At 46.4% G+C, this 16,252-nt stretch overlaps 1 protein-coding gene across 2 annotated transcripts in view; it reads left to right on the top strand.

Annotated features, from left to right (window-relative positions):
* SLCO3A1 (solute carrier organic anion transporter family member 3A1) overlaps positions 1-16,252 on the top strand; it is a 171,316-nt gene that overhangs the window by 102,790 nt on the left and 52,274 nt on the right. For both annotated transcript variants that reach the window (XM_052808172.1, XM_052808173.1), the window contains exon 3: positions 15,316-15,414. In XM_052808172.1, the coding sequence (XP_052664132.1) occupies positions 15,316-15,414 (99 nt within the window). The remainder of the gene's footprint in view (positions 1-15,315; positions 15,415-16,252) is intronic.

Here is a 16,252-nt window from a genome sequence, read left to right as displayed (position 1 = left end):
TTATCACTAAGCCATTATTACTCTCAGGAGAGTGACCTTGCAGAACCACACCAGCTCCTGAAAGGTCGCTGAGCACCCGGGGAGAGGAGGAGTACAGGAACAATTTTGAAGGTCCTGTTTCAGTAACAAGAGGCTATCATGCACCTTCCTATGTGCATCCTACTTGTCCCACTAGGGTTGCTTCCCTCAGGCAAGGGCTACCTCCCACAAAAGACCTTTAACTGGGCCATTCTGATGCATTTGGTTTTAAATGGGATATTCAGGTGCTTTTAATTCACTTCCAAACTTAAAAGGCAATCCTAGGTCTACTGTGGGAGAGAATTGCTGTCTTCTTCCAGAGCCTCCATCCTATCCCTCTCCCGGAGAGCTGGAAAAGGGCTTTGTTTTTATCTTTCAGCTGTGGTTGTGGTTGCTTAATTAAGGGAGACTAGCCCATAATGATAGCAGCAGCTGTTCTCTCCCCTGGGGAGAAAGAGACTCTTCATGGACAGGGTCCTCCTTGGCACAAAGGAAAATATTCTTACGAAAGCAGCACTGGAGAGGCTGGTAGCTCCCCATGGCTTCTGACTTGTAAGAAACTTTAGGAAAATGCCCACGTGGCCTGTAATTTTGGGAAGTGGTGAAATGCTGAATAACACCCTATCAGGAACATAGTCCTCTGGATCCAGCCTCCAGGGTTTGTGCTTATAATGCAACTGACTGCTAGAAATTATATTGGAAGTAATCTTAGATTGGGGGATTATCCTGCATCCAGCCAGCCTCCCCATCCCCCAGACTAGCATCTGGCATCCCTCAGACTTCAGCACATGGGGTGAGTGGGGGGGGGATATTTGGAGGGGATTGTCAGACGGGGCCAGCCCCACTGTCTCCTCTGAAACGTTTCATGGGAGCATAGTGCTGTCCCACCCATATATAGTATGTCTTAAGACTTCCCAAATTTCTCCTGCTGAGAAGTCTGCATAGAGCGTGTTGAGAAGTAAGATCGCCATGAAGCGAAGCAAAGCACATCTGGAGCCACAACCCCGCGTTGCCCACAGCGATCCCCACAGATGGTATGGGGAGACCTCAGCATACTCTTGCCACTGTGCCAGCGAAGCAGGTGGAGCTGTGACCTGTGCATGGCCAAGGGCTGAGCAGCCCCTGCAGTGAGGGACCTCGAAGGGAGGAGATGGGTGGAAAGACGTGCAAGGATCCTGGCATCAAGCCATGGCTGCTCACTAGTAAAAGTCTGGCAGGTCCCAGGCTAGCACCCTAAATGTCTGGCCATCCTCTGTAAGAAGCAAATGGTAGATTTGATCCAAAGCCAGTTAAGGTCAGTGCAAGAGTTCTCATAAACTTCAGTGAGATTTGGGTCAGTGCAAAGAATGACTATTGTCAAGAGCAAATACTTTTTTCTAATGGCGTTTGCAATATGAGGAAGCAGAACAACAGAAGTTTTGTTTTTAATTTCCTTTCCTTCCTGACGGCTCAGCCATTACTAGACTAGATTAAATCTATTCAGCAGAGGGAAGTGAAGCACTTTCCTAAATGGTTCATACAGATAACTGTTATCAGCACTAGGTTCCCAGCAACTTGCCTGACGTCACCGGTGATTCCCAGGCCTCTCCTTGCTTCAGGAATTTAGGATGGGCTTACCCAGTACTAGGTGCCTGTGAGTCATCCTCCATCACTCCACATAGTCTCTACCTGAGCAGCAGCCAGGCAAAGGGAGATTTGAAGAGACATCACAAAAGATGTGAAAACTGCTTTTGCTAAAAGTGAGAGTTCTGCTGATGACTTTTGGGAGGACAAGGGGTTGCCCAGACAGTTCTTGGGGAACTGTTGCTTTTCGGCCACTCTCTTCTTCCTGCTTTCCTTTGCAGAGGAGCAAACCATGTATTACGTTGCTCTTTAATTGTCCTGAGGTTTTCCTCCCAGACTTTTTGAAAAAACGTGAAACAAAGGAGGGGAAAAAAAAAAAATTAGAACAGCTAATGTTCCCAGGGAGATGTCAGCTGAGCTGGCAGCCCTGGAGCAGGGGTGATAGGGACTGCAGGGCAATGGGAGGTTTTCCTTAGCACAAAAGTGCCTGAACAGCAGAAATACAAATTTTCCTCCTATGTTTCAGGGATATGGATTCCATTGCAGGTGCTGTGTTTGGGATGGAGAACTACGCATGTATATGTGTGTAACAGCTTGAGCTGGGAGGAGAGGGGAATTTGGGGAGCTGCAGGCTGTTGGGGTATTGACCACTATACCAGACTGAATGAGTCTGTGTCCTCTGACCTTGGAAAATACGTTCTCTAGCTGATGCTCAGAGAGAAGACCTTGAAATCCCAGGTGCTGTCAGTACAAGGAAGAACTGGCAAACACTAAGTTAGAGGCATTAAAAGGACTGGAAATGCAGCAGTGGTCCTCTGCTGCTGTCAGGCGAGAGGTGGGAAGGAGGAGTGGGGAGTTCTGCAGAGAAGAGCCTTTCAAATGTCAAGGCTGGCATGGAGGAGGTCCAATAGGGAGGAAACAGAGCTGAACTTTTCTTCCCGACGGCATCATTGCTTAGAAAAGCAGCAAGCTGTCTGTATCGACATAAAATGTCAGTTAGAAATGGAACTCGACATTTTCTCTTTTAAGGTATGTAGGATGGGAAAGGAATATCCCCAAGACCAAGGTTAAAGTGAGCGGGAGGTGGTCCTGGCAGCCTTATCCTCAAACAAATGTGTTACATCTGTGCTGAACTCAGTGCACAGCTTAAAAAAAAATAAAAAAAAAAAAGGAAGGCAGTGTTGCACCAACCTCCAAACTGACAAATGCCAAAATTCACATTTTTCAGGCTCTGAGATTTACCCTGTATGTGTGAATAGCTCATTGTACTCTCAGTCGTATGATCTGTTGAGTTTTTTTCCTAGTGTATTTTAGCATATGAGGAGGATGGGGGGTGCTGGCTGTTACAGAATTCAAGTGATGGAGATAAAAATGTGCAAGAACCTCAGATTGTGCTTGCAGGTGGGGTAGACGGCTTGCCCAAGCAGGGGACAGAGAGATGGGAAGGATTTTGTGCAGTTGTTTAATGTATCCCTATACTCCTATGTAGGATCAAACCCACCCAGTGTTAAATGAGAAATTGGTCAGCAAACTCAGAGAACTGCAGTCCTGTAGATAGGGAAAAGTGCCCTGGAAGTGCATTTCCATACTAACCTACTGTTGGCACAATTCCTGGGAAATAACGCAAGGAAATCTGTCTGCCTTTAGCTAAAGTGGCACCACAGATTTGGTAAAACAGGTGTTTGTGTTTAACGGCTGGGAGGAGATGAACACAGCTCGCAGGCATGCGACTTAAACCCTTTAAAAAAGTGTACTTGGCTTTTAAGCATTTTTTTTTTCTTTCAGAGTTTCCTTGGTGGCTGCTTCCCAAGGTAATTAGCACGGAGAAAATTTGCTTGAAAGGCGGAAATCGCTAGTTCAAGCCCACAGCTATGGCTGGCATTTTTGCACCGTACATTGAAGGTGTGGAATCGGTGTCTTGTGGGCTCGTGCATCAGGGTGTATATAGCCTGCCCTGGATTTGTACGCTATAGTTAGGTATGTTCTTACACCCGCTTCTTAAACTGAGTTGGCTTCTTCTCATGTGATAACAAGCAAATTTGGGGGACAAGAATGTGAGCCAGCAGGGTAGGTGGAGCAAGTGACTTGTCCTTACATTTCAGAGATTGCTCAGCAATGGCTTTTTGTGATACACCTGACTGGACAGGGCATGGATTTTGGCGGGGTTTTTTGTTTCTTTCTTTCTTTCTTTGCCTTTTGCAGAAAGTGACGGAAAACTGGACTCTTAAGCTCTTTAGTTTGCCTAACCCAGCCTGAGTCTCTAATCTCTTGCAATGCGTTCAAACTACCTGTAAATCCTTTGGAGGAAGAGATGTATCTTTTATGAGCATTAAGCAATGTGTATACCTTCAAGGATGCTGCTTTATATAAATAACCACCATGAACATAAGTATTTCGGCAGAGTAATGGAGACAGCATTGTACGGTGCAGGGAGATGTATTAAATCGCTACGTGGTGCGTGTGGTTTTGTAGGCAGAGTGACCAGGATGCTTGCATGGACTGATGCGATTCTGCAGGTTGTTTATATGTAGAGTGTATGTAAATATTAGGAGACAGGGGGTCTGAGTGATTGCAGCTTAAGTAGGAAAACACTGCTAAAACAATACCACTGCGTTCATAATCCTCCATGAGTGTTCACTGCTTTAGTTAAATATGCAGAGACTAATGGAGATTGCTGGTGGATTAGTCTCGTATGACTGGTGCCAGTGTTTGATTAGCATAAGCAAATTTCTTCTCCAGCTTCCCATCAGTAAGGAGAGAAATGCAGCAAGCAGTCCCTCCCACTGCCTGGAAGGGTACTGGGATGCTAAGGAGGAAAACTGTTCAGGATTGGGGAACAGTTTGCTCCCAGTGTCAACTGGTGGGACCAAAGTAATCCCAAGACTTTTGTAGTGGGAGTATCCCTTTAGTTTACCTTGCAGAACTCCCAGATTGGCTACTTTAATTTTTGGTTTGCTTGCAAATGCAATTTTGAGGGTTGTGGAGCTTTTGTCATTGCGTGATTTGTTTCTCTGCAATCTTGTTGGTGATCCTATTTCAGCAGCTGAGCAAAGCAGTGACTTAAAGGCCAATACAAATAGGGGGCTGGGCTGGGTTTTTGGTTGGTTTTGCTTGGGTTTTCTTTATTTCTGTGCTTATCAGAATGAGGGCACAAGCCAGCTAATGGGTGTGTTTTTGAGCTGTCAGAATTGCACCTAGTCATTATGGAAAATTTGGGGCTGGACACTGAGCTTGTGCTCCTAATGCAAAAGTCCAATCACTTTTTGTGCTGCTCCGCAAACATTATGTGTGTGTATCAGAATCTCCTGGGACTGTCAGTTGTTGGTATAACATTGATCCTTTCAAATGTGGCCTTGATAGTGCTGGGGACAGGGATTTGCTGATAAAACAAACTTAAGGCTTGGTAATAATTGAAAATGCAGGGTAATTCACCGGGCAAAATACCTGCTTATAGGAATCAGATTTCATCTCAAAGTCAGCAGACATTTCCTTGGAGAAATCCTGAATTCTGATGGAAATCAATATTTAAAGGGACACTGGTAGTCTCTGGAGAAACCTCTATGTAACATATCTTCAAGTCCTAGCAACCTCTTTAGGGATTAACATCTGAATGATAAATATAGGCCAGAACAAAGAATGTGCTGTGAAGAAAGGCCACCTCCATGAGCTGTGTCTGCAGCCCTGCAAGAATCACATTAAAAGTTTGGTATATCTGTAGCGTGGGTGCATTTTTTTCCTGCCTTTTGATAAGTAAGTGAACCCCCCCCCCAGCTTTAGATACAGCCATTGTCTTATTAAACCCAGGTGTAAATAAGTTGTTCTGCAGCATTTCCATACAGTGGTGAGTAGCTTGCATTAAAAGAATAAATCTTCATGAAGCAGGAGCTGATTTTACAGGCTGCAGACAGTGGTTTGGTAAATTGATGGAAAAGTTTGATAGTAGAAAAGGGGAAGAAGCTGATGGGAGATGTCCAAGGCTGCCTGATTACAAACTAGGTAATAATTTATGTCACTGGCTAAAGGCAGGGCAATCAAATACTGAACCCCTCTATGGGCTTCCCATCACAAGTGGTCCCATGGAAATGGGAGGAGTCAGATTCAGTTCAACACTTCTGCTTTGCAGGCTTGCTGCTTGCTGGAGCTGTTTCACTGGCCAAAAGCAGCTGCAGGTCCAACAGTGAGAAATAGGATGTCTCAGGACAGTGCTGTCGGTTCTTTTTTCCAGGTGTTGTATTGCACACACAAATGCAGGCAATGAGCTGTTAGGTGGAATCAATGAGAAGAGCTCAGAAACAAAATTCAGATGTTCTAACACATTTTGTATCCCTGATTACTAAAGCACTGCATAATATTCGTGCATCTTGCAACACTTCACAAGGAGGGACTAGCCTTTGTTAAAAGGTGGAAAAATTATGAGATGCAGCGAACAGTCCTCGGGAAGGTCATGACTGAGCAGGGAATTCAGTCTCTCTCTACCTCGGCAGTACCAGGACATCCTTCCCAGTCTTTGGCATCACTTGAGCAACCCTAAATAGATATCCCCATCTGAGGGCTCTACTCTTTTTGAGCTCCTGAAAGCAAAAGTAATAAATAAAATGTGTGCTACTGTACCAAAGGGAGAAAGCCCCCAACCTCTTCCCTCCTCCCCACCTCATCTCATATCAATACAGGACTGGGACCGCTTTGATCCCCATCAGAACAAAGACTAAACATTAAAGTGAATTATCCCAAAGTTGCTCCTCATTAATCGACAGCTGCAGGCACTTGGAAACATCTGTCAGGATTGTTTGAACATTCCCTTCGCTTCAGTGGTTGCACCGAGGAAGCAGAACGAATCAAAACATGCCGTTGGTCCAACGCCACCTATTCAAGTTTCCTACAGTCGATCGCAGCGGTGCAAATAAGCACGAGTGATAAGGGAGCAAGAGGTGGTGATGGGCAGCTGGTTGTGTAGACAAGGAGTTGAGCAGCAGAAAAAATGATGTCTTTCCATGGTAAATGAGGAAAGCTGTCTCCAGGAAAGCTGGGAAGGAGGGACTGGGGGCTGAGTGTTGTTGCTGGGTTCTGCAGGAATGCAGGCATCCCTGTGCCCGCGTGGGAACAGGATGGCTCGTGGGCACACCGTCTGCTGGGGAAGAGGGGCAGCACTGGATGACTCCAGCGGGTTTTGCCGCTGGAAGAAGCCATCTGGCTAGGAAAGAGCCTCCCCCTACCTTTACTGTTCGTTTTTGAGGTTAAGTCAACTGATAGAAATCAGAGAAAACCCGTCTCTGCCCACTGGGTGTGAGTGCAAAAGCTTTTATCCCAAGCCCTTGAGGGCCAGTACCTTGTGTGCAGGAAAATACAGCATCTCCATTCTGTACCAGTATGCCTTTGATTCCTGTGGGCTTTGCTGGGGTGGTGTCTCTTTAAGGGCAGGTTGCAGAGCGCACAAATTACGCTATTCCAGTAATCCCTTCACGCTGGTCTGCCCCATCCTCCACGCAGCAGGAAATGTGGGACAAGCAGGGTTTTGAGATTATCTGGTGCTTTGTAAAGCCAGCTCCCTTTGTGCTTTTAGAAAGAGCTTGCTCCTGCAGCAGGCAGGGGACTGGGGATGACTTCTCTGGCAGGATGCTGTCCCATGTCCACAGCATCATCCCCAGGGCCATGGGAGCACATGTGTGTGCTCTGCCCTCCTCTGCGTGCCCCATACGTTCATTTTGTGATGGTCGCTGAACCACCTGGTCGCTGTCATCCTTGACAGAGATCACATTTCACTCCCCGATCCATTCCTCCATGGGAATGTAGTTACTTGATGCGAAGACAGTGCTAGCTTTGCAGTGGAGAGTGTTTCCCACATATTCCAAACTGATCAGCTTTTTGCCCACCAAAGCTGTCCCTTGAGATGGTGCGTGAGGGAACAGGCATTGCTTTGTCCTTATGCTTTGCTGAAGGTGTGCTGCTCCTTGGGAGCTCAGTGCACAGCCTTGTACAGTCTAATTTCATGGAAATGCCAAGGCGGGAGCAGCCTGGCTTGAGGAAGGGGACTGTAAGCTCAGTAGATACCAGTGACATCTCCATGGATAAATACAATGTGATCCTTTGCAACACCAGGGGTTTGCCCATGGTTGGGAAATGCTGTATAATTCACTGTTGATGGTCCATATTCAGCTGCTTCACAGCTAAGAGCAGTAAAGATGCTTTGGGCATCCGGGCCCTGGCTTTATGGATCAGTTTGGAAGTATCGCTGCTTTGCTAGAGTTTCAAGGCATGTTGTAGAGGTTATTTAACTCCCAGGTGGTCAAGCACATCAACTGCCTACAAACCTGTGGAGGAACAGACTGGAGCAATGCAGTCTGTGCATGTGCACCTTGGACCCAGCCCTTCCTAGAAGAGTGACCCAGGTTGCTGTGAAAATAGTAAGCAGTATTTTTCAGAAGGGTCTGGATAACTCAAGCAAACTTTAAATGTGATTGCAAGTCCCTGGAGGCAATTCTAATAGTGTTTCCCAGGGCTTTATTGGTAGAGGGTTGCTTTGCAGCGGGGACTTTGTATCTATCTGAACTTTTCCAAACTGCATCACAAACAAATCTCTTTCCTCTCAGCATCGAATAAATTCTCACTTTGGGAACAGTTGGAGTGTGACTTCTCTTGCTGATGCTGGCTCTTGGGGATGGCAGCAGGGCTGTTTCGACAGGGGGGCTTTGGGAAGAAGTAAGTGAGCAGGGGCCATGGGGACTGTAATTCAGCTCCATACACTGCTCCATTGTGCATCTGGGAACGCTGGAGAAATGTTGATGTTTCTTGGTGTAACCTCCCATCCTTTTTTCTCTCCCCCAGCTCTCCAAAGTGAGTGCTTCTCAATCACATCTCAGTCTGCCACTTGGTAAGGTCAGGAAGGTTGGTAACCTGTGGGATCAGGGTGTGCTTGCACTGGTTACTGGAGTTCAGGAAGGTGTGCTCAAGGTAGGCTTTAAACCGGCTAGCACAAATATGAATAACAGTTCAGTCCTGGCAGCAGGATGCCTGTGCAGAGCTGTGAGATGGGTCCACAGAGCTAGGTGGATACTTGGGTACCAAGCTGAGATGCTTGCCGAATTGCGTGTCTCCAAAAGCTGTGCTTTAAGTTGAACGTTGGACACGTGGCACCCAATGCACAGAGCAAAGGCATGAAGAAGGTCGCCGTGCTGGTAGCTTGAAAGTGGCACTGACTCTTAGCTGGGAGATTTGATGTTTGGACCAGTTTGATATTGAGGCAGACAGGAACAAAAGCCTTCAATGTCTTTGGGGATAAATTCTTGGTTTAGCACCTTGTCCTGTGTTCCTGGGCCAGTTCCTTTGAAGCCAAAGAGCTCAATTCAGGTATGTTCCTGCAGTAGGCCTTAACTTGTATCTAAACACTGTGTGGCGTAAGTCACAAATATGTATCCTGCTGTTATTGCATAGTCTATTATTGGGCGAGATAAATGGCAGATGCTGTAATGCTTCATATCAGGACTTAGGAGGAATGTGAGATAGGACAAGATGACAGCCGAACATAACTTTTTCATTTTCTCATTTCTCCACATTATAGGGTACTTCTGACATTCCTACTGCTATTCACTAAATCACCTTACAAAGTGCATTAATTCCTTTATAAAGCAAAACAAAATCCAGACTCCTGACCATTTTGCCTCAGGGTTTCATGTAAAGAAATGAAGCCTGCAGGTAGAATAGGGCAGACATAGGAAACACCATATCAGAAGGGGATTGGGAAGTAGAAATGGGGGCGTGATGGGAAATGTCTGTGGCTTCAGTAAGAGGAATGGCTCCTGCTCTGATAGCCCTGCGTGCTGTCCCACCGTGGAAAATGCTGCTTTTCCTCCTCCTGTCTCACCTACTCAGCTCACCTTCACCTGATGCTTGTGGCAGCTCTCCCAAATAAATTACCTTGTGTCCTCAGTCCCTGGTGGGGCTGAGGCTTTGAAGTGAAGTGATTTGGTGTCCTTTAGCTGCCCATGTTTTCTTTCTCAGCCTATGACTGTGTGCTGAACCTGCTCTTATTCCCCGGCGAGCTGTACCTGTGATGCCTCCTCTCTACGCCTTGGTGAGGCTGGCAAGCTTTGCTGTGTCTCCCTCCATGTCTTACTTCCAGGCAGGAGGGTTTCTGCTGGGAGTTACTGTCCCCAGTTAATTGTTACAGAGACCGAGTTGATGCTGCACCCGCTTCACACTGCGAAACATGAGTTTGCTTGTGTTTCGGGATCCTGTTGCTGCTGGAAAGCAACTTGGATCACCAAGGGACAGCTCTTTATTACTGAATATTAACATCCTTTATCCCTGTCTTTGCAACTTCGTTCTTGTGCATTTTGCATGACTGACTGAGCATCTCTGTGCCACAGTCTTCCACCAATGTAGTGGTACCTGCTGCTGCTCCTTCTTTTGCTCTAATGGAAAACAGCATTATCAGTCCTGGGCCTTACTAGTGATAAAATCCCATCACAAAATGTCAGATCTAATACTCCCCTCTGTCCCAGTTCTTTCCTCAGCCCCTGGAAAATGTCTGTTAGTTGGCAGGACAAAGTAGAATTTGGCAAATTGTTCCATTTGAAAAGATGGGGAGGGAAATACTTCTGATTTCGCAGTCCAGCCTGGTTTGCTGCTTTTATTTTTCTCCCTGCCTTTTTGGAGGCAGAGAGAGTGGTGCAAGGGATAGAGTGGGAAAGCTGAAAATGATTAGCTGTTTTCAAAATAAAATGTAATTGTGTTTTAAAAGGGCCCAAACCGAAAAGAAGTATTTGCGAGTTATCAAAAAAAAGTTTGAATTGTCCCAAAACAAGGTAATTTTGTTTTTTAATTCACAGCTCTTGACTTATTTCTAAGAATTGCCATAATTTGGAAGGAATTTAAAAAAATAATTCTAAGATTAAAAATAAAAAACCCCATGAAATTGCATAAAGGAGAAACCTTTCTCATCCTACTTCTCACTGGTCTTTGTAGGGCTAACTACACTGGGGACATGCCCTGCTCCTCCTTGAAATGTTGGATGCAGGACCAAGCACAGGCCCTTTGAAGAGGCTCAGCCAGCCCTGCAGAGCAAGAAGCATTTGTTTCCAGGGCAGTATTGGATGTTTTCCCTTCCTCCTCCCGAGGAGGATGTTTGTTACTGAATGTACTGCTCTGAGCAATAGAAATAAATTTTAAGCTGAGAATGAAAGGGAAGAGGCTGCAGTATCCCATACTGATCGCCAGTTATGTTGCCATCAGTGGGAGTTTTGCAAGAGACTGACAGAGCCAGGATTAGACCTGTGATCTGTTCGCTCCTAGTATTAGTGCCCTCTAGCTCTATCAAATCAGGCTGATGTAAAAGTTAGAGGAAAACATGGGAAAAGACCTAGAAGTGGTGTTAAAGCCATCTGCAAGTTTAGCACATCTTTATCCTTAGCAGCAACCCCAGGATTGGGAAAAAGGGTTTTGCTAGAACTTTTCTACTAAGCAGCAGCTTTGTGGTTGCATGACTAGGTGGATGATGTGGAAAGTATTTTCCTAGTAATGGGGGCGACTAGCAATCATGCAGAATTTGTCAAAAGAGGAAGGATGTCTTAAGCAAATTCTAACTTGGCTAATTTCCCCTTGAGCCCTCAATTCCACATAAGCGTTCAACCACAGGCACTATCCCAATGCCTAATAGCCTAGTTCTTGTGCCCAGTGGTGTGCTCTGTTGATCCTTGAGCATGGTCCGGCTCTGTACAGGCCCTAGACTATCCATCATGACAATCCCTGCCTTAGGTTTTTCCAAAACCTGCTTGATTTATGAGACAAAGTGTAAAATACCATCACTGCAATGATAGGATTTTGTTGGAGTCTCGAAAAAAGTTAACAAAAATGGCATGGGGTGAGCCAGTTTTCTTGATTTTAGGACAAATTAACATGAGGGTTTCTTAAGCTAGCCTAGAGGTGAATAATAATATCTTATTGTAAGATCTTAGATACCTGTTTCCCTGTTCAGTGGATGCTCTATCCCACATTGCCCTCTAGTGAGGACATTGCAGAGCAAATAATGCCTTCCAGCTTGCAGGTGCCAAGATATACAGAAAGTGGTATTTTAATAACTGAGGCCATGGCTTGTTTCTGAAGTGGTAGTTTGCCATGCAGTGTGAATAGTGTGAGGAGGGGCAGCATTCACCTGTCACAGGTGCTGGTGCATGTACCTGCACTGGCCACGGCTTTTGTGACATTTGCTTTTTGTTTGAGCTAACTGCCTCTGCAAGCATCTCCCTGCTGCTGATGGATCACTAGCAAAAAGTTCCTGCTCCTTTCTGCTTTGGAAAAAAGGGAAAATATTCACTGGGTTTTCTGGTGAAGGATAATCTTTTTCCACGTTCTTTATCTTACCCTTTGCTCCATGAAACACTTCAGTTCTTTGGCTTTGCCTGTATGCACACGGTCTGACAACCCTGTCTGTGGTTTGGAGATCATCATGGGACAAACTAGTGTCCCTCTTCAACCCAACACTGGTACATCCACAGGTGTTGTCTAGAGGGTTAGAACTGGTCCTTGTCCTTCTGCCTGCTTAGCTGTGTGAGCCTGCATCGGTGCCAAATGACAATTTTGATGTGTTCCCAGTTCTCCAGTTCTGTCACTTACAGAAAATTATCAACTGGCAACAGGTTTAAAAACAAAAATTAAAAAAAAAGGAAAACAAGTGCCTGCTGCCTGTGGAGAGCAGGTCTTGCCTGATTCATTTTGTCCTCAAGGTCTTAAACCAGCCCTGCGGTGCCCAGAGCTGCCCTATTCTGGGTTGTGGGTGCCCTGGAAGCAGCTGTCTGTTGGCCACACAGTCCTTTTGCTTGCACACACAGGTCCCATCGGGGCAATGGCACAGCAGTTCAGCAGCCCCGTTGGCTCCTTGGTGCCTGTGGGAACCTGTCACAGCCTGGGGTGCTTTGGTGCCCACAGCAACCTCCCCTCAGAGAGGGTCATCCCTGCAGACGTGAACCCTCGGGCAGCTCTGGAGGAGCAGGTTTCTCCGCTGGTGCCCTCTGGACTGGGGATCCAGGACTGGGAAAGAGAAGTTACTCAGGTCTGCCTGGGTTTTCCTTCCCCTTACTCCTCCTAGGGTAGGGAAGTAAGAGCAGAACAATGTGGTGACTCCTGCTGAAATCCAAGGGCTCTTCATCCAAAACATGGGCTGTTTGCCCCAGGCGCTGCTTCAACCGGTGTGAGGGCCACTGTGTCCGTGCATGCTTGACCGTAATTACATAGAAATTCATGGTTAATGTTCAGTCATCAAAGATAAACCAGATCTTTGATTGCCGGCTTGTTCATCAGACTAGTAGTCATGGCCATTCCTGTGCTAGATGCTGTCTGTTTAAACTCTTTGACTAAAAACTCAACAGTTTTAGAACAGTTTGTCCTAAAATCTGCGATTTCCTGCATGCAAACAGCCAAAGGGCGCAATCTGATTGTGTGTATGGCAGATACATGGGTGAAGACAGCACCCTGCCATCAGCGCGATCCTCCCAGGGGCTGTAGGACCTCCAGTAACATGATCGTGTTTGGGGAGCTGGCGTGGGCTGCACTGTCACCCAGCCTACCCCACATGGGACTTGTGGGATGAATGACAGACACTAATGCCATCTAGTGGCCAAAAAAAATGCGATGTGGATATTTTATAAAATGCCACTGGAAATTTTATAGCCCCAAGTGGGGCAGGCCTTTGGTCTGGGAAGGAGGGAGATGGTGCTGGGAAAAGAAATCCCTTTTCCCTGCTCTCCCGACCTGTCTCTTCCCTCATTTCACATCCCATGAAGTGCTTCTGCAGGTAACCGGGGACTGGGATCTCCCATGTGAGGCTTTATAGATCCCGCGGGGAGCAAGGCACGGGCTTCCTAAGCAGCTCTGTTGATTGAGGAGCAAAAATTCCTCAACTTACTGCTGGATTGTGGAACACAAACCCAATGCCCGGGGATAAGGTGACTGCAGGAGGGGAGATGGCTTGCTCCACTACTGGTGTGGACATCATGGGCAGAGGTCCTGGGGACTAATTTAAGCTGGCAGCATGGGCTGCGACACAGTGCCTTGCCGCAGCCTTGAGCTTAGCTGAGACGGGGCAAGGGATGGCAGCTTATGTTGCTGTCCTGACAGCAGTGACTTGTTACTGTGGCTCATACAACCTGACACTTTTTTTCCTCCCACCACCTTTGTTTCTCCCTCTTGCTTCTGTAGGTGATAGCTGTGAAGGCATTAACATGCTGGGTTTCTGTGCCAGTGGCTGGCTGGAGACGCCGTTGCTTTGTACCTAGTTGTTAATCCAGCCAAGTCACGGTGCCACAAACCTGGAGGAATTAGTTTGTGCTCTACATTTTAAAAATGAAGGTGAAGTTATTTCTGACCGTACCAGCTTATTCTGCTTGGCTAAGCTGTCCAGCAGGTGCGGTTTGCCTTGCATAGGGCTGGTGGTCTCCTGGGAATATTTTGCAGCTCTGATCATTTCTCCAACTCCTGAGAAATGCACAGAGAGAGAACTTGGAAATGAAAAGTTTCCAGTTAAGGAACTTGAGGGCTGAGATAGCTGTGATGAAGTGCATTATGAATGCACCGAGATGCCAGACAGCACCCCCAGAGAGTTTTGGAGAAATGTGGGATGTACCTCGCTGCCGAAGGAGAGTGAGCAAAGCACCCAGATGCGAATAAGCTCCTTCATGGGACATTTCTGAAGTGCAGCGACACCAAGACTGGTGCCAGCGCAGGCTGGCACATCCCTAGCAGGGAGTGCCAAAGAGTTGCCCCCTCACCGTGCACATGGGTCCATCAGCCATGCTCTGCCCCAGAGTGAACGAGCAGGTGCTGCTTTGCTCCATGCTGCTCAGACCTGCCCATGCTTCCTTCAGAAAGCCATTTACAAGGGTCCTTGGGGACTTTTTGTTGTTTTTTCTATCCCAAATATGTTCCTATTGTCTAATTTACAAATGTTTTGTGTTATCTGTGCTGCTTCTTTTTCTGGATTATCCTTGTGTCCCCCTGCCTTTCTGCTCAGGATAATTGAGAGTTGGCGGTGTGCCTGTAGCGTTCCTGTTTCAGGGCCAAAATGGGAGTGAGAATAAATGCTTCTAAAGATTGTGTTGAAGCAAATAAGTAATTTACTTACAATAGCTCTTCGCCTGGCATTACACTGGCAATCTCATGCAGGTTTTGCAGGAGGAGTGAGCAGTTGCGAGAGGTTAGAAGAGCCGTGCGCCTTGGGGAATATTTGCTGTGGGGGTATGATGGGGATAAGGGCTTCACAGATTTGGAATAGTGCTCCTACTTCTGTAAAGGACTTTATCCAGCAGTCTCTGACAACGCTGCATTTCATAGATTTGCTGGCCCTAAATTCTGAAAATATACCTGGCTACCAAGAATTTAGCTGGAGGTGGCAAAGGTAAAGACTTCCCTGCAGGGAGAAGGCAGGTCTACTTTACCTTGTGCTTTTGAGTAAGACATCTTTTAGAGAAGCCAGCCAACCAAAACACAGTATATGTCCACACTGTCTTCTCAGCTCAAGAGAAAAACTTCAGCATTATCACAGCTCCATCTATTCTTTTTCCTGAAGAGATACGGAAAAGCAAAAAGCATTTAGGGTGCTCTTTTGCCTGAAGCATTTGACACAGAGACATATCCCTATCTATTTGACATCAGGAGGGCAATAGCATCTTGCAGGAGACAAGCAGAACAACTTGTAATGAATAACACGAGCCTAGTACTAATTTTCTCTTTTCTCTCTCCCTGTAGGGATCCTCTTCACAATGCTGGTATTTGGACCAGCCTGTGGATTTATCTTGGGCTCATTCTGTACCAAAATCTATGTGGATGCTGTCTTCATTGACACAAGTAAGGAGAACTGGGTTTGGTTTCAAATCAAATACATTAATGTATCAGCAGGACAAAAATGTTGATGCTTACAAGCTGGAAACTGCTGCTCATTCCATCTTGAGTGCCTCTTGTATGTATATGTATCACTTTTAGAGGGGTTTTATGGCTGGGATTCAGATGTTTTCAACTCTGTCCCTATAGATAACAGATCTGTAGTAGCTAAAATTTGTTCCCTCATATGGGCTTTTCTACTGTGAGATGACTTTCAGCCCAGCTCTTAGAGGACACCTTCAAATATCATCGTGGCCGGGCACACCAGCTAGTTGTGGACGTAGTCTTGCCAGGGGAGCTGTGTCCAGAGGGCAAGATGAAGTCTGGAGAGCTGCCATCCCTGGGACCTGGGAGGACTGTCCAGGCTCTCTGATGGAGGCACACCAGTAAGATCCGTGCCTGGCACCTTATGTGAATGACCTTGTCTGGTTGGACAGATTCAGTCCCACAGCATTATTGCTTTTTCCCAAAGCAGTGCTAATTATTGCCCACCTTGACTCTGCAGCTGGGTTAAAGCAAATTGTCTGCAGCTTGTCTTTCTGTTCACTAAGAAAAAATCTGCAAATTCTTTTATTGCTACCTGCACTATGTGCTCTTTGCCATTAGAGGGCAATGTGTAATAGGCTGTTCTCTGCTGCTCCCCAAGCCCTGTGGCTGTAGACTGCAAACCTGACGCTTCATTCTTTTCCCTCAGTTGTTCAGATGCTTTTTCTACAGTTTTCAGCTCCATCTGATCCCACAGGCTCTCAACCTGCTGGAGAGATGTTGTCCCCTCTGAGGGTGCACTCCAGTTAATGATGTTGCA

The sequence above is a fragment of the Harpia harpyja genome, chromosome 14 (genome assembly GCF_026419915.1).
Source record: "Harpia harpyja isolate bHarHar1 chromosome 14, bHarHar1 primary haplotype, whole genome shotgun sequence".
NCBI lineage: Eukaryota > Metazoa > Chordata > Aves > Accipitriformes > Accipitridae > Harpia > Harpia harpyja.
The sequence above is the reverse complement of the archived record's forward strand: the minus strand, read 5'-3'. Positions and strand labels throughout refer to the sequence as shown.